General features: G+C 34.7%; 1 protein-coding gene across 2 annotated transcripts in view; it reads right to left on the bottom strand.

The window, feature by feature from the left end:
* The window catches only part of LOC106870974 (centrosomal protein of 290 kDa-like), a 120,947-nt gene that overhangs the window by 17,650 nt on the left and 82,623 nt on the right, over nt 1-20,674 (bottom strand). For both annotated transcript variants that reach the window (XM_089347642.1, XM_089347643.1), the window contains exons 40-53: nt 20,081-20,235; nt 18,659-18,872; nt 17,382-17,519; nt 16,696-16,810; nt 13,078-13,184; nt 11,994-12,125; nt 11,761-11,900; nt 10,881-11,031; nt 10,514-10,648; nt 6,974-7,114; nt 5,938-6,024; nt 3,615-3,761; nt 902-1,024; nt 163-342 (exon numbers count right to left, since the gene is read on the bottom strand). In XM_089347642.1, coding sequence (XP_089203768.1) covers nt 163-342; nt 902-1,024; nt 3,615-3,761; nt 5,938-6,024; nt 6,974-7,114; nt 10,514-10,648; nt 10,881-11,031; nt 11,761-11,900; nt 11,994-12,125; nt 13,078-13,184; nt 16,696-16,810; nt 17,382-17,519; nt 18,659-18,872; nt 20,081-20,235 — 1,965 coding nt within the window. The remainder of the gene's footprint in view (nt 1-162; nt 343-901; nt 1,025-3,614; nt 3,762-5,937; nt 6,025-6,973; nt 7,115-10,513; nt 10,649-10,880; nt 11,032-11,760; nt 11,901-11,993; nt 12,126-13,077; nt 13,185-16,695; nt 16,811-17,381; nt 17,520-18,658; nt 18,873-20,080; nt 20,236-20,674) is intronic.

Below are 20,674 nucleotides of genomic sequence, written 5' to 3'. Positions count from 1 at the left end.
AAATTTCCTTTTCAGCATTATATTTACAATAGATAGTAATATTTCGCATTACAATCTAATACAAAACCACTGTTATACTTAATAGTTTTTTAGCTACTACAGACTATCATACATACTCTCAAAAGAAAAAAAAACCATTTGAATAAAAATAGAAATTATTACCTTATTTTCAAGATCTTCTTCCAGTTTCTTTATTGTATCAATTTTGGATTCAGAAGATTGCAATGTGTTGTTACCTTTAACAAACTTTATGCCACTTCCCTCTACTGTGCATTTCAAAATTCGTTGTTCCTCTTGTAGGTCCTCAACTTGGTTTTGAAGTTTCATTTTGAGATCAGTCTCCTGCAAGACAGTTGAAACCATATAATGAAACCATAATAAAAATGACAATAGTAAAATATATTTGAAACAAATTTTGAAACTGGAAATAGATGTACTCATGTCCAAGATGGAATTGTAAGAACATTGATCTGGATGACTTGTAGTATTTTTTTCCAGCTCTTTATATTCTGAGTTCAAATTTTGCCATTGCCTACTTGGTTGGTAGACTTATAACCTGTTGCCCAGTTTAACATCATCGCTCTGCATTTTGGATGTCCTTAGCATTTGAGCCAAGTTTCTGGTTTGAGGATACTTTCCTCCTTCCCTTCCACCAGTCTCAAAAGTCATATATTGGCTATGAGCGCCGATATTTCTGTATCTATGTCAACTTCATGTATATAGTTAAGCAAGATATTGACTTCATTTAACATACTGATTACAAGACAATCATACAACATATATACTGTGCTATTTATATAACAATTTCTCAGTTCAATATATACAAGCAGAAACACTGCCCTCCGGGCTGTGTTTCTACTGGTATCCAAAATAGAAGGAGCAATATTTTAGGGTCACTCACTTTTAATAAATCTTTTCTAAGTTTCTCGTAATCAACCATTAATTTTGTCATTCCTTTCTCTTTTGTAAGATGTTTATCTGTAGAGAACTGTCCCAATTTCTTTTCAAGATCCCTAACTTTTTGCTGATGAAAAAAGAAAAAAAAAACATAAAACTTTTTCAAAAATATAAAAAAAAAAAGAAACTTAAAATATTTAAAATTAAATTTTCAAAATATTAATTTTTTTTTTAGGCAGAAAAACTATTTGCATTTATAATTATATTCTTTTATTGATTTATATATGTTTCTGCTATGTTGCTGTGGTCCTGCTGAAGCACCACTATGAAAATATATCTATAATCATATAGACTATCTATACCTTCCTTTTATTTTATACTTGTTTCGTTCATTGGATTGCAGCCATGGTGCAACACCACCTAAAAGAGTTTAATTGAACAGATCAGCCCCGGTACTTATTTTCAAAGTCTGGTATTTATTCTATTGGTCTCTTTTGTCAAACCTTTAAGTTAGTGGGCTGTAAACAAACCAACATCAGTTGTGTAACAGTGGTGGAGACAAATACAAAGTTACACACACACAATACACACCAAACACACACACATATAACAGACTTCCACAAAATTTCCACCAACCAAATTCACTGACATGACATTAGTTGGCCCAAGAGTATAATAAAGGATACTTGCAGTGGGGTTGAACCCAAAACAATGTAGCTGCAAAGGAAGATTCTTAACCACATGGTCATGCCTGTACCTATAAAGCCATGCTTGCACCTACATATTTGTAATTTGTGATTATACAGAATCTATCAAAACAATTATTGTAACTAAACAGTTAAGATTATTCAGTTACATTTGCAAAAGAAACAATGATAGCATTAACTCTTTGGATTCAGATTACTCTGTCAAATGTAATGCATATTAATTCACATTGTTTTGAATTAATCATGTATTATCTCATAACTTTGAAACTACAATGATGTAATGGTTTATTTTAGAATGACATTGAAGGGCAGGTGTAACAAGGCAGATTTGGCTAGTTCAAACATAAAATAGGTGAAGTATTTGGGCCAGATGTAGCCAGTTTAAATGCTAAAGGTTTAAGGCATATTATCTCAACAGCCACTAGTATTTCTTTTCATATTCAATTGTTCAAGGCTCCCAGATTTTCTTTTATTCTTGCATGTTGTTGAAAAACTCAACTGTAAAGCAGGAGAATATGTGTATCATCATCATCGTTTAACATCTGCTTTCCATGCTGGCATGGGTTGGACGGTTTGACTGAGGACTGGCAAGCTAGGAGGCTGCATTAGGCTCCAATCTCATCTGACAAGGTTTCTACAGCTGGATGCCCTTCCTAACACCAATCACTCCAAGAGTGTAGTGGGTGCTTTTTATATGCCACCAGTGCCAGTCTGACGGCACTGGCATCGGCCACAACTACTATTTCGCTTGACTCAACACGTCTTTTCAAGCAAAGCATATTGCCTGACTATTGAAGGGTACTTTTAAACGAGCCAGTTATGCAACACTAGCATCAGCCATGGCTACAATTTCACTTGACTTGCTGAGTCTTCTCAAGCACAGCATATCTTCAAAGGTCTCGGTTGCTTGTCATTGCCTCTGTGAGGCCCAACGTTAAAAAGTCATGCTTCACCACCTCATCCCATGTCTTCCTGAGTTTACCTCTTCCACAGGTTCCTTCCACTGTTTGGGTGTGACACTTCTTGACACAGCTGTCCTCATTCATACACAACACATGACCATACCAGCACAGTTGTCTCTCTTGCACACCACAACTGATGCTTCTTATGTCCATCTTTTCTCTCAGGGCGCTTATAATCTGTCGTGTATGCACACTGACATTACACATCCAGCAGAGCATACGAGCTTCATTTCTTTCAAGCCTACACATATCCTCAGCAGTCACAGCCCGTGTTTCTCTGCTGTGTTACATGGCTGTTCGCACACATGCATCATACAGTCTATCTTTCACTCTGATCAAGAGGCCCTTTGTTACTTGCAGAGGTAAGAGCTCCCTGAACTTTGCCTAGGCTATTCTTATTCTAGTAGCTACACTCTAATAGCATCTACCCCTGCTACTGACTTGGTCACCTTGGTAACGGAAGCTATCAACCACTTTTAGTTTTTTCCCTTGGCATGTGATGGAATCTGTTTTCTGTACATCTTTGGTGTTTAGTGTCCCTGCGCATCTGCCACACACAAAAACTATCTTCCCAGTTAACCTTCTTTTGATATTTTGCTGCACCTCTTATGTATTCATAGCTCACACCTGGTACATCCTATGGAGTTTCTACTTACACTTTTCCTACAGACCGAGCAGGATCATCTACCTGTGTCTACTTTTCAAGCAAATTGAAACAAACAGAATGCTTTGACCAGATAACAGTAGGAATAGCAGCAGCAAGGTTTCATATACAATCACAGTTATTGCCCTACATTAACCCTTTAACATTCAGATTACTCTGTCAAATGTAATGCTTATTTATTCACATCATTTTGAATTAATTATGCATTATTTCATAGCTTCAAAATTTCAATGATGTGCTTGCATATTTTTAGAATGACGTTGTAGGGCAAGTGAGAGAGGCTGGATCTGACCAGTTTGAGCAAAAAGCAGGAAGAATATTTGAGCCAGACATGGCCAATTCAAATGCTAAGGTGTTAAACAATAAAAGTAGAGAGAAACTCACAACCAAATCAAGATTTTCTTGTTTCAGAGAAGCTGTTCCAGTTGACTGCTTCAATTGTTCATTCTCTGACTGCACACGGTCGACTACTTTTTTAAGCAATGCAATTATTTTCTCCAGCTCCTTTGGACTTTTACCGCTTTCACCAACCTGTAAGCCATGAAAGAATATAATTAAATCAAATTATTTGTTATTTTTACTCACATTAGGCTTATAATAATCAATTATGTTACAAAATGTAGATATGTTTAGATTTTTTATGTATTTTGGGACAGTCATTATGCCAATAATAAACATATGCACTGGTTTTATTTCACCTCTTCCTTCTTCATCAACTGGTTAACTATTTAACCAATTAATAAATCGTTTGATTACTCTTTCAGTTATTCTGACCTGGAATACAGAGGGCATATCATTGAAGAGGTTGCAAATGGCAACAAAAAAACTTTCACAAACATAACCAAACAATCAATTAGTTAATTTTTTAAGTAGTTAACCAATTAACAAATATTAAATAAGTGAAAACAGAACCAATGTATATGCTTATTATGGGCATAATGACCCTCCTGAGATACAACAAAATCTGTTTCAACACATGAGTTCATATCAAGAATCTTGTAAACCTAATACGAAAACAAAATATTTTAGTTTATTTGCTTTTCTATATTGACATGGTTTTAAATAGGTCTGTTAGTAGAGTATCTTACCATGTGTGTTATCTTAAAAGTCAACTTTGGATAGTCACCATTACCCAATAACAACAAAACAAAATTCACATAGAATTCATTCTATAGTAAAGTATTATGGTACCTTACACAAGAGCACTAGTCATATACTTTGGAAAGAGTATTTCCAAAATATACACAAATACACATTGTAAGATGTATGCAAAAACACTTTCCATCAGGCATAGATGTAGCTGTGTGGGAAAAAAGTTTGCTTCCAAACCATATGGTTCGAGGTTCAGTCCCACTGCATGGAAGGCAGTGCCCCAGCATGATCACAGTCTAATGACTGAAACAAGTAAAAGATCTATTTGATAAGTAAACCCCTTAACACTTTTAATCTCTCACCAACCAACAACCTAACTGTTCATTTGTTTAACATCTGCTTTTCCACGCTGGCATGGCACAGGTGGGAGGAAACTGAAGCAGGATTTTTACAGCAGATACTTTCTTTGTCACCAATCCTTACCTGTTTTCAAGTAAGAAAGGAAATTCTTTTAACCCAGAGGAATTCAAATGTGCAGAACTAACAGATGATTTGTTGACAGGAAATATCAAGAAATGCCACCATTTGTAATTGTAACTCACCATAGCTCTGTAAACATTCACACACACACACACACACACACACACACATGCATTGAACCACCAAGTTATCTCTCTACATGCACTTCACCTGTTTGTTTTTTTGCTCTGCTCCTGCACCTACCCAAATACATCATCTCTCTCCTCCCCCAGTCAGCATTATCGTCATTACTACCCTACCACTCGCTTCCTTCTAACCTCCCCAACTCTTGCACCCCTCCCCTCCACCCTTCCGAACCTTCACAGATGTTGCCTATCTACTTCCCTCTCTCCCACTTCCCATATCTCTTCCGCCACACACACTCGCAAACCTCCTCCCACTACTACACTGCCTACCTGAGGTGTCAAGTGGCAACATTATCTATCTCTTTAGACATACCAATAATTCTTTCTCACTCTCTCTCTCCTCAATGTAATCAACCATGTAGCTCCTCTACAACAAGAACCAACTCAATTTACTTTACACTATCTTTGTTAAGGTACAGTGTTAATAAAACTGAATTCTGCAAGTAATTATGGTGACATTATCTCCATAACTTTCTTTATCTTGACAAGTCTAATCTTTATTAAAGACAAGCAATTAATAATTGATTAACAGCAAAATTCTAACATATCATCATCATGATCATCATCATTTTACGTCCGCTTTCCATGCTGGCATGGGTTGGATGGTTTGACTGAAGACTGGTGAGCCAGAGGCTGCACCAGGCTAAATCTGATCTGCCAAAGTTTCTACAGCTGGATGCCCTTCCTAATGCCGGGTGTTTTTACGTGCTACCAGCACGAAGGCCAGTCAGGCAGTTCTAGCAACAACCACGCTCAAAAGGTGTTTTTACATGCTACTTGCACAGGAGCCAGTCCGGCGGCACTGGCATCGACCACACTCGAATGTTGTTTTTCACGTGCCACCAGCACATGTGCCAGTAAAGCAATGCTGGCAACGATCACTCTCGAATGGTGCTTTTCACATAGTTTGTAATAATTTCAGAAATAAATTTAAAGAAATTATATCTTACCTTTGTAACCTCTGATTTGTCCCCACTTAAACGCTTGTTTTCTGCTTTTAATGCTTCAATATATGTTTGCAAATCATCAACACGAGCCTTTATTAAAGTATGGAAGTAATGGAAATTATTTAAGAATTGACAATGAATCATGTGAAAAGTTTTATCTCTAAAAATTGAGTTCAAATACAGTCTCTCCATAAGTACAGGAACAAAATTTGTTTAGTGGGTGCAAACCCAGGTCCAACTCAGGATGTTCAAAGTATTTTCACTGGCCCCAAAAAAACTTTAGAACCCACCACCACCAAAAAAAAAAATGTGCTTGCATCTCCTGCACACCCTGTCCCTGAGCCTATGAGTCTCCACAAATTTCATAAAAGATACAACTATATATTCTGTTTTAACCTCTATTAACGCTATCTCTAACATCCTTAGCTAACTGCAAAAGCTGTCTGTTCAAAGTGCATCCATATATAACCATTAATGTTTTAAATATCAAAAATGAACATTATCTTAATAGAACATAATAACATTAATACAATCTTCCTAATTCCTATAATTAATTCAGCTCTCACCATATTATTTGAGCATCTTTACCCAATTCTCTGCCATCTTTGTTTCTCCTCCTATTGCTATATTACCTTCTTAATATTTGTTATACACACTCTCTCTCTCTCTCTCTCTCTCTTTCACACACACACACACACATACATTTCTGTCAAAACTGAAAGGAAATATCTAAGGCTAAAATATTATCAAAATTGTTTGAAGAGGTAAGCACCTTAAAAATAGAAAGACCTGTTACTGATGTCCTGCAGAAGTTATAAACAGTAATCTTCTTATGCTCCCCATCTAATAAATCTGAAAACTTATGCCTATAAAAGTAAGCAATATTCTAGCAAATAAAAAGAGAACTATTGTTAAATCATCTAACTTAGAATTCTCTAAGTCCAAACCTCTGCTTCCCCATTTTATGTTTTCATTAAAAATAAACTGTCAGCTGAGAACATTGATTTAATTGTTAAAGTAGATGATAGTTAAAATTTACCTTTAAACGAGGTACATCTTTTTTCGCTTCTTCCATTTCAAAATGAATTTCAATGTTTTCTTTTGATAACTGCAACAGTTGTTTCTGTAGATCATGGTTTTTCTCAAACAATGTCTGATATTCCTTACAGTTTATGTTGTCCTGAAAAAAAAAAAAACATGTTTAAATAATGAATAAAATAATATCAAATTTGGAAGAGAAGAAATATTGGTTTCAAATTTTGACAGAAGGCCAACAAGTTCAGAAGAGGGGATAAGTTGATTGTGTTGACCCCAGTGCACAACTGGTACTTATTTGATCAACCCTGAAAGGATGAAAGGCAAAGTAGGCCTTGGCAGAATTTGAACCCAGAACATAAAGACAGATGAAATACCACAAAGCATTTCTTCCATTATGCTAATGATTCTGCCAGCTCACCACCTTAAAGAAGAGAAGAAATATTTTCAAGAAATTCTGGCAGCTCACCACCTTGAAAAATAGAAATATTTTCAAGAAAGAGTTGTTGTTCTTTCTTTATTAACCCTTTTGATACCAACCCGGCTGAAGCCGCCCCTGGCTCTGCAGTACAAATGCCTTGTTTCCAATAGTTCTGAATTAAAATCTTCCACCAAACCTTATTCACAATTTAAGTTCCTAACACTAGCTGAATGGTAACTAAATTATTTTACTAAATTCTTTGTTATATTTAAAATGAATTGAAAGAAACACAGAGCATCTCAACAGAAATATGGTAACAAAAGGGTTAATGGCTAAAATAAGATTCAGGATGACTTAAACTACAGGAGGTAGATAAAACTTTACTCAAAAAATGTTTAGTTTGCCAAACAATGATACGAAACACATTTACTCTACAAGTAGATAATAAAAATAACAAAAATACTTTGCTACCTAAACATTATAAAATTATATATTTTAATGCTCAGTTTACTTCTGGTTGTTACTAATGAGAATCTTTTGAGCAGTATTGTCATTAGTCAAACATTATCTTCATTTAGGATTTTTCATATATCCAATTTTGTGGAGCTATAAATCAACTAAAGGAAAAATCTACAATTAGATTTTACTAATGAAAGTAAGAAAAATGAGAATGTAACTGAAGTACATATATAACTTTTAAAATTTATTAAAATCTGATAGTTTTAATTCTTCTACTCAGCTTGATTAGAGCAATCAGTAAAACATTGTAAAACCGAAATCAGTTAATGGAATAAGAATAAAATACATAAACAATCCTAAACAGTCATAAACATTGTAATCAGTTACAACATGCAAAATGTGATCTCCTAAGAAGTCACAGATTTATCTTCAGTCTTCAATGTTTCGTTTTAATAAACTGTATTGACACATTTACATATCTCACCCTTCAAGGGTGAGATATGCCTCATGGAGGCAAGCTGGCCAATACCGATGGTATGTGAAAAGCACTTTTCGAATGTTGGGCCTCACAGAGGCAATGACAAATGACCGAGACCTTTGGCATTATGCCGTACTTGAGAAAACCCATCAAGCCAAGTAAAATTGCAGTCATGGCAGATACTGATGTCATGCAAATGGCACCCATGCTGGTAGCACATAAAAATACTCATTACACGCTCAGAGTGGTTGGCATTAGGAAGGGCATCCAGCCATAGAAACCACACCAAACCAGACTGGAGTCTGGTGCAGCCTTCCAGCTTACCAGCCCTGGTCAAACCATCCAACCCATGCCAGCATGGACAACACGTTGAATGATGATGATGATATTAATATATATTTATATTAACATATCAATAAGTCGTATCAACACATAAACATATGTAGTATTAACATGTTACATCAGTAAGCAGAAAGCTGCAGAATCATTAGCGCACCAGGCAAAATGCTTAGCAGTATTACATCTATCTTTACATTCTGAGTTCAAATTCCACCAAGGTCAACTTTGCCTTTCATCCTTCCAAGGTAAATAAAATAAGTACTACTTGATCACGGGGGTCAATGTAATTGACTTATCCCTCCCCCAAAATTGCTGGCTTTGTGCCAAAATTGGAAACCAATATATCAATAGGTTAATATACCTAATAAAGTAAAAGTAAAGATTCCCTTCATCAAAAATGACCATGGGACTGCACCTAGAAAGTCCTCCTCTAAGGCACAAGTCCAGACAAGGTTGTTTGTAGAAGACCAGCAGTCATCCATGCACACAAGTCTCCCCACTCCACGCCACCATTTTTGTCAAAGGGAAAGGCAATACATCTAATATTAACACCTTCACAAATCACCATCATCATCATCATTGTTTAATGTCTGTTTTCCATGCTGGCATGGATTGGATGGTTTAACTGGGGACTCACAAGCCAGTAGGCTGCACCAAGCTCCAATCTGATCTGGCAAGGTTTCTACAGCTGGATACCCTTCCTAACACCAACCACTCTGAGAATGTAGTGGATACTTTTTACGTGCCACCGGTACAGGCAGCCAGTCAAGCAGCACTGGCATCAACCCACGCTTGAATGATGCTTATTATGTGCCACCAGCATGGGTGCCAGTCAGGTGGCACTGGCATCGGCCACAACTACAATTTCCATTTTGATTTCAATCTTGATTTGATTTTGATTAAGAAAATATTTCTAATTTAGTTGTAAAAGAATTTTGTGACAACAACCCCTAGAGAGAACATGCAAATCTAACAAATGATGAGCTGTGATTTTAATTGTTAGACACAGAATGTTTTCTAAACAGTTTTATTGAGAGTTAGTATACAATATTTTAACTGCACCTAAGTTAATGAAAAGTCTTCAGTTGTAAGACCCTTCAGCTCATAATCCTAGAATTATTTCAGATCAAATGCAAAAAAACTTTGTCATGTAAGATTAATTCACATTTTCTACAGTGTGCTACATAACTATACTTAACATAATAAAGGGAATGGTTGATAACAGAGAAAATATGCAATAAATTTTATTTAAATTTTACATAAATATTATTCAATCCTCTTTAAAAAGATTTCAATGTTTCCTACATTTTTAAAATATCTTTTTACAAGCACATGGTTATTTTCCAATTGGTTAGACAAATTAATACTCAGTATTGATGTAAACAATTTCTTTCAATGTATGTATACAGTTCTGTGGGTACTTGAGATACATTACAATTCAAAGCCATTAATTATAAATCCTAGCTTCAGAAAAACAAAGTGACATATGGTAGAACTATATATATTCTAGTCATTTGAGTATCCTTAACTTTAAGTGTTCTCCTCTAAGTGACATTTAAAATGTGAAAAGCAGCCATGTCTGCAATCGTTTCCTTTGCATAATTAAACCAAAGTTTATTATGTAAAAGATACAGCTGCAGACAAAATTCTAAGACTGGGTTAAGGGTTAACAAATACAGGTTAAGATACTCATAATTATTTGAAACTAGCACATATCAGCTACACTACAATATTTAATTGCTACAAATGCTCACTTCCTTGGTTCCTAAAAATTACATTTTTGGGGGGTTTTTTTTTTTTTTTTGGAAGATCTTTATCAAAGTATAAACTTTTTCATTGAAACAAACCTTTCCTTCCAAGAATTTAGAATCAAGTGCCTTTTTTAATTCTTCCACTTGTTTCAAAAGGTGTTTATTTTCTTCAGCAACTTCTTTAACCATTTGATCTTCATGTTTTGATAATTTTCGATTCAGTTTTGAAATCTGTAACACCAGAAACAACATTAAAGATTTTTATAAAAGATTTTTTTTTTTGTAATTTTCATAATTTCATTTTTTTTTTTAACGTCCTTTCCTTTAAATCTTATAAAATCAGCTGTAATCAACTGTGTCTGTAAGATATTTCTCTAAGAATCACTAAATCTATTAAATGGTACTTTTGGCTGCTCAAAATACGGATAATTCTTCAGGTAAAACATTAAAAACAAAAACTAACTTCTTCTGATTGTTTATAATTTAATTCTTTTAGTTCTTCCAGTTCATGAACATGCTTCAGATCATCAACAGCAGAACTTGTAGCAGAGAAAGACTTGGCTCTAGGAACACTTTTTGTTTTATTTTCATGGATTTCTTTTTCTCTGTTTGATCTGTAATAAGAGAGGAAAATGGTAAAATAAATTTAGATATGTCAAATCAGAGTAAAGATATCTGGTTAAAAAAAAAAGCATTATTAACAGATTTTATTAGCAGATAATCAGAACAGATTGTACAATTAAATTTAAACATATAATCTGAAATAATCTGAGATTTTGATGCATTAACCTTTTTGTTACCAAATTTCTGTTGAAATACATTCTTTGTTTCAATTGATTATGAAAATAATGAAGAATTTAGTAAAATAGCCTTGACATTATTAACCCTTTAGCATTTAAACAAGCCATATTTAGCCTAAATGTTCTACCTATTTTATGTTCAAATTGGTCAAATGTGGTTCCTCACACCTACCCCACAATGTCATTCTAAAAATAAACAATCACATCATTGAAATCTCAAAGCTACAAGATAATGCATGATTAATTCAGAACAATGTGAATAAATACACATTGCATTTGACAGACTACTCTGAATGCTAAAGGGGTAAGCTGATGTTTGGAGCATAAATTAACACTAAATTTTGATGGCAGGTTTTAATTTAGATCACTTTAAACATGATATATCATAGAACCAAAGATAGTCTTGAATGGACTGGTATCAAAAGGGTTAAACTGAAAGAAAGTTCACTAACAAGAAGGAAAAAATAATCCTCCAATAATTAGCAAAAATCAGTATCTAAATTTCAATAAACAATAAAATCATTAATATTAATAAATAAATACCTGTCTAATGCAGTCTTAAGTCGTTTTACTTCCTTCTGTAATCTTTCATTTTCTGATTCATAATCTTTAATTTTAACTTTCATTTTTTCCACAGTTTTTTCCCATTTTTTCTTTTCCTCCCATTTTATAATTTCAACATTCTACATAAAGAAGTGTAGAACAAAAAGTAAATTACATCAACATGACAGATGTACGAAATACAAATTTAAATATTACATCATAAGATTTATCACCTTTGGTTTCTCTGTTTTCATTTGTTCATAAGGTTTCTCAGCTTGTTGTTGACGGGCCTTTGATTCCTCTTCTAGGAACAAAACTTTTCTACGCATTTCACTTAATTCTTGGCCTTCACTTTCTTGCAACTTCTATTACAATAAAAATTTGATTAAATGATAATTTCAAACATATGTATTGTTTATATTATGCATTTTCTAATTCATTTCATTCAATAAACCCTCCTTCAAAAGAAAATTCCAATTCTTTTTTTATTCCCCTATCTGTCTCTTCATTTACTACATTAAACGACTCTATATCTCACATCTTTCGTCTATATTTGGCCCATGTGTTGCACCTACCACTGTGCTTCTGGACACCTGTGTTCTCTTTTCCTAACAGCCTACCCATCAAGCAAACACCATATACAGTCTTTCATTCTAAGGACTTCCACTTCATGGAATTTTTCCCTCTTTTATATGTTTATTTAATACTTTGAGACTTTTTCAAACATCTAAATAACCATACCAGCTTCACCCAACAGCTCCACTCTTCTAATCTGAGAACCTCTCTATGTGGCAGGCAAGTTTGTTAGAACATTGGATAGCATGGACTGCCTTGCAGTATTTGTTCCAGTTCTTTGTGATCTCAATTCAAATCCTACCAAGGTCAACTTCATATTTTATTCTCTCAGGGCAATAGATTTCATCTAGCATATGCCAGCATGGACAAGACAGACATAAAATTGATGATGATAATGATGAATGGCAGAGTTGTCGCTACCTCTGTCACCACCATCATCATCATAGTCTAATCTTTCAGCATGCACTGATTATTAAATTGAAACACATTTGTTCCTTTCTCTCTCCATTTTTTTCTCTCTTCATCTTTCTTTAGGAGAGCATAAAAGTGTTCACTCAAAACATTAAAAACTTTTCCTTCTAGTTTTTTCTGAGTGTAAACCTAATACATTCTCTTTGTTTTTTGGGGGGTTTTTTTAACCATGTCTTCATTTTTTCTTTTATGTTTTTCTTTGCACTGTAACTAATGCACTTTGATACAAAATACTTAATTCTGTATTAAAAGAAGTTGACTTGTAGATACCTGTGAAGTTGCTTTCATTCTTTCAATTTTTTTCTCCAGTTCAGTAATTTGATGATTGTTTTGCTGCTTTTCTTGTTTTAGCTTCTGAATTAAGGAATTTTTCTTTTCTGTGAATGACAACAGTTTAAAATAATTACTACCAGAGATAAAGCAGTCTATAGTACAATAATGATAACTAGCAGTCTACAGTACAGTAATGGTTATAATAGTCTGTGGCTATCTTTCACAATCAAGCTTCACTTAATAATATATACCATGCTTAGTGTGGCAAGCTGACAGAATTGTTAGTGCACTGGAAAAAATGCCTAGCAACATTTCTTCTAACTTTACATTCTGAGTTCAAATACCACTGGGGTCAACTTTGCCTTTCATCCTTTTGGAGTCAATAAACCAGTGGATGTATTCCACTGAAATTAGATAAATAATCCTTCGTACAGACAGTCTGCTGGGTTTGGCTGCTCTGCATTGATAAGGGGCAACACCCTGAAACTAGTCTGTAGATGCCAGACCAGCGAGGGGAAGCGGCTGACCTCCCCTGTTCGAAGGTTATAATGGATACAGGTTCGTGTGTCACATAACTAGCTAGAGGCGGTGGCCTCTTGGAGCTAATCAACGGCAGCATTCGTCCTATTTTTTGGGACTGCCATGTTAGCTTGGCGATAACTATTAATAAAATAAGTACCATTTGAGATCAATATAACTGACTTGCATTCTCCCCTGCAATTGCTGGCCTTGTGCCAAAATTTGAAACCAATATCTACCATGCTTTCAATTATTGTTCTAGGGGTACCATGTAATCACAAGCAAACACAGACTTCTGCCTTTGACTCAAAAGAACATCTAGGATGTGATAGCTGCCTACGTACAATAATTATCTCCTAATATAATAATGAGCATAGTGTTTTTATATATTTGTACATAAATATATATTTGTCCAAAATCATGCAGGAGTGAATGGTGAAGGGAGAGGAGAGAAAATAGTAATTTAGTGAAGGGGAAGTAGTGAGAGTAATAGCCATGACTCAGTGGGAGTGAGAGAAAGTAATAGCAATGAGAGAGAGGAAGTGGCAAACAGTGTCTGTGTATCTTCTACTATGATAATCTACTATAATAATACTCTTGTGTATTTCTCCGTCACAACATATGAATGAGAAAGGAAGGGGTGATCCACTGATGGAAGTGGGATGGTGAAACAAAAATCAAACAGTGTTTCAACTCTGTGTGAATATGTGTGTGTGTGTGTGCATGTAAAAGAGAGGAATGTGAATGTTTGTGTATGTATGTGTGTATTTATGTAAAATATACTTATGTATTTGAGTGAGTGTATATGTGTTTGTGTATGTTTATTTAGAAAGATACATAGAAAATAGAAATACAGACACACATGCATTTACACACACACACACACACACACACACACACACACTATATATATATATATATATATATATATAAAGACACAATTAAAAAGTAAGGAAGCAGGCTGTGACAAAGTATAGAAAATGCATTCGCTACAGACTGTGTTACTCATACATATAAATGTATATATATGCACACACACACACACACACACACACACACACAGTTGAAGCACTGTTTGATTTTTTTTTTTCACCTTTCTGTACCCTTTTTATATATAAAATACTACAATTAGCTGTCATTTTTGACGGCATGGTGTCATCTGGTTTTACTATAATGCCAATAGCATGGTAATGTCTATAATGTCTTTGAGTGCAGTAATAATAGTAATAAATAGTCTGCAGTAGGCATTAGGAAGGGAATCAAGCTGTGGAAAGCATGCCAAAACTGACTTTAGGGCTCAATGAAGTCCTCTGGTACATTGGGTCCTGTCAAACTGCCCAACCCATGCCAACATGGAAGACGGACATTAAATGATGATGATGATGACGATACAGTAATTATAATAATATCTACTGTATAGTAATGGTTATAATATTCTACAGTACAGTAATTACTATATCTACAGTACATTAATAGTTAGAATAGTCTATAAAACAATAATGGTTACAACAGCTTATAATATAGTAATAGATATAATAGTCAACAGTTAGTAATGGTTATAAGAGTCTACAGAACAACAACTAGTGTTGTTGTTTGTTCCTTCTCATAACATGCCTGGCTTATAAGAGCTGGTTTCCTGGTTTCGTTGGCGTATAGGTTCCCCACCTGGACAGGATGCCGATCCGTCACAGGTAAGCTGCTAGATGCAGGAGGAAAGAGTGAGAGAAGTTGTGGCAAAAGAGTCAGCAGAAGTTCATCGTTACCTTCTGCTGCATGGAGCTTAGGTGTTTCGCTCATAAACACACACATCACCTGGTCTGAGATTCGAACCTGTGATCCCTCGACTGCGTGTCCGCTGCTCTAACCACTAGGCCATGTGCCTCCACACAACAACCAACTTTTCATATGGACCCCAGTTGGAGTCCATATGACCATAGGGGGCTCCAAATTGCTTATACTTCTTCAATATGCCAAATATATTTAGTTTTTTTTATGCAATTCCTAATACTACTTAATTCTAAAAATATAATGAGATTTTTTTTAAGCATCGAATGGCTGTGAGAGTCCACCCAAATAAAATAAGGATTGAAGGGGTCCATAGGTTAAAAATGGTTGAGAACCACTTATCTACAGCATAGTAATTCTTATAAGTACTCCACAACAGGGGTCCCCAATCACCAGGACATGGATCAGCATCTGATTTTAAATTTTACTTCTATTTTATTGACCATCACAATTAGCAGGGCGTTTTTACATTATATGTGTTATAAATGTAATAATTAAATTATATATTATGCATTTTATTGTGTTTTGTTACATATGTGAATCCATGATCTGTGGGAAAATTGTCTTGCATAAAACCAGTCCATGGTACAAAAATAGTTTGATGACTGTTCTGTAGTACAGTAATGGTTATAATGATCTGCAGTACAGTAATCACTTCAATCATATAATAATCTGCAGTACAGTAATTACATTAATAATTATAATATTCTATAAACAGGCTTAAAAAAAAAAGGACACTTCTGTTGTCAGTTTACACACACACAAACAAACACACACACACACACACTATGCACATACAGATAAAGAGATTTTCTAACAATAAAGTTGGCAAATCTATAAATTAATATTTGTGCATAAATTAGAGATTCATAGAACCAATGCTTATATCAGTTTTCAGAAGCATTAACTTGATGACAATAGCTACAGTAGGTATGTTTGGTGAAGAGAGAGACTTTCTTGAAAGAATTCAACTCTCTACAGCAAGTCAACAAAATATTTATCTATTCCTCAATATCACAACTTCCAATGCCTATTTAGAACAAGATGTATCAAGGAGGGAACCTGTAAGTGGTCACTCAATTTGCTAGAAACAACAGCCAAATCTCCCTTAAATCACATCTCACTGTCCTGAGGAACACACTAGATATTATAGTCCTTAGATAGCTCTCATAAAAAACAGAATGACTACGGTTCAAATGTTTTTTGATCATAGCTCTACTCTTTTAGAGCTGGCCAGATGCAAGACAACAGCATCAACAACACAGAGCTAAAGCTAATATTTTTCTAAAAATTTATTAAATTAAACCTTACCAAGTTTCTCCTGCAATTGTCCCAATTCAGACTGTAAATTAGTTTCTCGCTCATGCTTTTTCTTCAAGTCTGTTTTCAGTTTTTCATTTTGGCTTCGAATTTCTTCAATTTCACTCTGAAATATTTTTAAGTAATTATTTTTATTATTAACATTTTTATTAGTGTTAGTATTTGTATTTTCCTTCTTCCTTCAATTTTGTTTCCATTTCTTGTCTTTGATTGTGATGGATGAAACAAACTAATGACCATGTCTTCACATTAATATCTCACATTTTTAATAATTGAATTAGATGAGGCATTGACATGACTGTATGATTAAGACGTTTGCTTCCCAACCAGGAAGTGTCAGGTTCAGTCCCACAGCATGACACCTGAGGGAAGTGTCTACTATAGACACAGGCCAACCAAAGCCTTGTGAGTAGATCTGGTAGATGGAAATTGAAAGAAGCACATTGTGTGTGTGTGTGTGAGAGAGAGAGAGAGAGAGAGTATATTTGTTTCCTTGCTTGACATCACATAATAGTTGTAAACAATTGTCACTGTCATACAAGCAGTGTCATTCATTTCAAATAATCTGCTAAAACACACGTGAGGGTTGGCAACAGGAAGGACATGTAGTTTTAGAAAATCTGCCTCATTAAACTTAGTCAGACCCATGGAACCATAAATTAAAATATGATACTTACAGACAAATTTTCTGTTTGCTTATCAATTTTCTTTTTTATTTGTGCCTCTTGTTGCTTCCCTGCTTGTTGTATTTGTGTAGTTAGTTCTGTTTGTTCCAGCAAATCAGTGCGAATTTTAGACAATGCTTTGTTCAAGGCCTAACAAAAGGAAAAATTTTACTCAGATAAGAAAACATAAAAAAACTGAAATTATAATTTCTCAGACTATAATAACTTCATCTTTAAAAATGGTGACCTTTTCAATATTTACATGTACACACAAAGATCCCTTCATTTCTTAAGATGGGGTTAACAGCATAAATTATATACTTATTAATAATTTATCTCAGCTACTTGGATATTTTTATTCTACTAGAGCCTCTATTGGTCAATACTGATCATGTATCTGCACATGTACATGCAAGCATGGTCAAGGATTCTATAAGTCTGGCAGTTTCCCAAGCATGCAAGACTCCTCTCTTCAGGCCACAATGTTGTCCAAGGAACAGATCACTGCTTTACAGCCAATATAGCTCAGCAACACTGTCACTGAAAGTGTTACTGTCAGGATACAAAGAACCAGAACAGCTACCACAAAGCATCTCGTCTGACATTCCAACACTACTGCCAATCGTCTTGCATTAGTACATTTTCACTGACTCCAAAAGAAAGAAACCCCAAGTACAGTGAGTCAGAACAAATACAGTAAGGCATTCTATCCAATGTTCTAATAACTCTAACAATTATCTAACATATATAACTTGACTCAAAGGACTAATGATCAGTTTTAAATTTAGTTATAATTGAGGGAAAGTTTACTGTTGAGTGAGCAGAAAAACAATATTAATCAAGACTATACACAAAGCCACATATTCTTTTCTATTCTAGGCACAAGGCCCGAAATTTTGGGGGAGTGGGGGATGGGCCAGTCAATCAGATCAACCCCAGTGTGCAACTGGTACTTAATTTATTGACCCTGAAAGGATGAAAGGCAAAGTCGACCTCCGCAGAATTTGAACTCAGAACATAAAGACAGACGAAATACCGCTAAGCATTTCACCCAGCGTGTTAACGTTTCTGCCAGCTCGATGCCTTAACAAAACAACACATTATCAAACAAATTTTGTTTAAAAAATGAAAAGAAACTATCAAAAGAGGTAGAATGTTATCTACATAAACAGTGGATTATATTCAAAGCTTTTTTTCTTAACAATAGTCTTCAATTCTTCAAACAATGAATCTTTAACTCATCTTCCATTTTTTATTTTTTTTTAAATTTGATAAATAAAAATTCTAACCTGAATTTGATTTTCTTTCTGCAATAACTGATTCCTTAATTGTTCAGTCAGTTTCGCCACACTGGCATTAGATGCTCGGCTGTTGGCTTCTTTTACACAGGAAATTTCTTCTTTCAATATCTGAATTTCTTTCTCTTGCTCTCTAACTTGTTGGGATAACATATTTTGTTCTTTACTCTTCTCTGATAATTCTGCATCATGTTTTCTTAACAACCTACAACACATTAAAGTTAATCATTTTCAATAAAATTCAGCAATTGTTTATTCAAATGAAGTGTAAACCAGTGTGGCACTAACCTAATCAATTAAAGTATAACATATTCCTACCTTAAAATGCAGCAAAAATATAAATCTAGTAAAATTGGTGCAGATGTAGCTGTGTGGTGAAGAAGTTTGCTTCAAAACCACATGGTTTTAGGTTCAGTCCCACACTGCATGGCACCTTGAGCAAGTGTTCTCTATTATAGCCCTGGGCTAACCAAACCCTTGTGAGCAGATTTGGTAGATGTGTGTGTGTCTGTGTGTGTATATATATCTCTTTTACTCTTACTTGTTTCAGTCATTTGACTGTAGCCATGCTGGAGCACTACCTTTAGTCGAGCAAATCAACCCCAGGACTTATTTTTTGTAAGCCTAGTACTTATTCTATCGGTTTCTTTTGCCGAACTGCTAAGTTACAGGCAAAGTCGACCTTAGCGGAATTTGAACTCAGAATGTAAAGACAGATGAAATACTGCTAAGCATTTCGCCCGGCGTGCTAATGTTTCTTATTTCTTTATTGCCCACAAGGGGCTAAACATAGAGGGGACAAACAAGGACAGACAAAGGGATTAAGTCAATTAACCCCAGTGCGTAACTGGTACTTAATTTATCGACCCCGAAAGGATGAAAGGCAAAGTCGACCTCAGCGGAATTTGAACTCAGAACATAACAGCAGACAAAATACTACTAAGCATTTCGCCCGGCGTGCTAATGTTTCTGCCAGCTCGCCGCCTTTTTTTAAGAAACAATATTATCAAGAAATAAAACAGAAATAAATATAATGGTTTGTGCAATGGAATGTGAAAAACACCTAGTACATGCTGTAAAGTGGTTGGTATTAGGAAGGGTACCAAGCTGTAGAAACCATGCCAAAACAGGCACTGGAGCATGAAGCAGTTCAAAGAATGCATCAAATCCTGTCAAACAAATCAACCCATGCCATGAACATTAGCCCATGGAACATGAATATATGATGATGCTGATGATGATGATATGTGTTTTGAAACAGCTAACAGGTCTCTTACATTATGTAGTTGCTTCAGTTTCAACACATAATCTCAGATCAAGTCCCTTGCCAAGCAAATACAACTTCAAAATTATTTTAAGCTTCATTAAATAATATACAAGAAATTTACAAAAAATTTAACCAGTTACACGCACTCTTCCTTAGCTTGGTCTTTCTCTCCAATTATCTGTTGTAGTTTAACACGTAGAGCCAAGATTTCTTCATTTTTAGTTTTAATCTGAATTACTAGACCAGACATAGCTCCATCTCGCTCAGCAATTAAATCTTCAAGGGCAGACATATGTATCATCTGAAGTGAAGGAAAAGAGAAACCAATAATTAATTTCACTAAAATATAATTTACAATTCAATGTCAGATATAATACTGTTTTAGTTATAATTTTTGGTTTGATAATCAAAACTATATTAATATTACATAATACACTCACTACAGAATTTATAAATTAATTCTGTATCAGAAAGTCCAATAGATTTATAGATTTATGTTTGGAAGTCACTAATACATTACACATAATTTCCACCAAGAGTTGAAACCATACTGTTCCTTATAGAGCCAAAGCATATTATATCCAATTTATCATGGAATATATTTTTATACATTTCAAAGACTTACCAGTTGTTAGAACAAAGTACACAAGATAGATACGATCAATGTAAGGTAATTGTCACTACACATGGCTTATTAGTGTGTGAAATCTAAACACAGAGAGAAACAATTGAAGCAGAAT

This window comes from Octopus bimaculoides, chromosome 2, assembly GCF_046866305.1.
Source record: "Octopus bimaculoides isolate indiv1 chromosome 2, ASM4686630v1, whole genome shotgun sequence".
Taxonomy (NCBI): domain Eukaryota; kingdom Metazoa; phylum Mollusca; class Cephalopoda; order Octopoda; family Octopodidae; genus Octopus; species Octopus bimaculoides.
The sequence above is the reverse complement of the archived record's forward strand: the minus strand, read 5'-3'. Positions and strand labels throughout refer to the sequence as shown.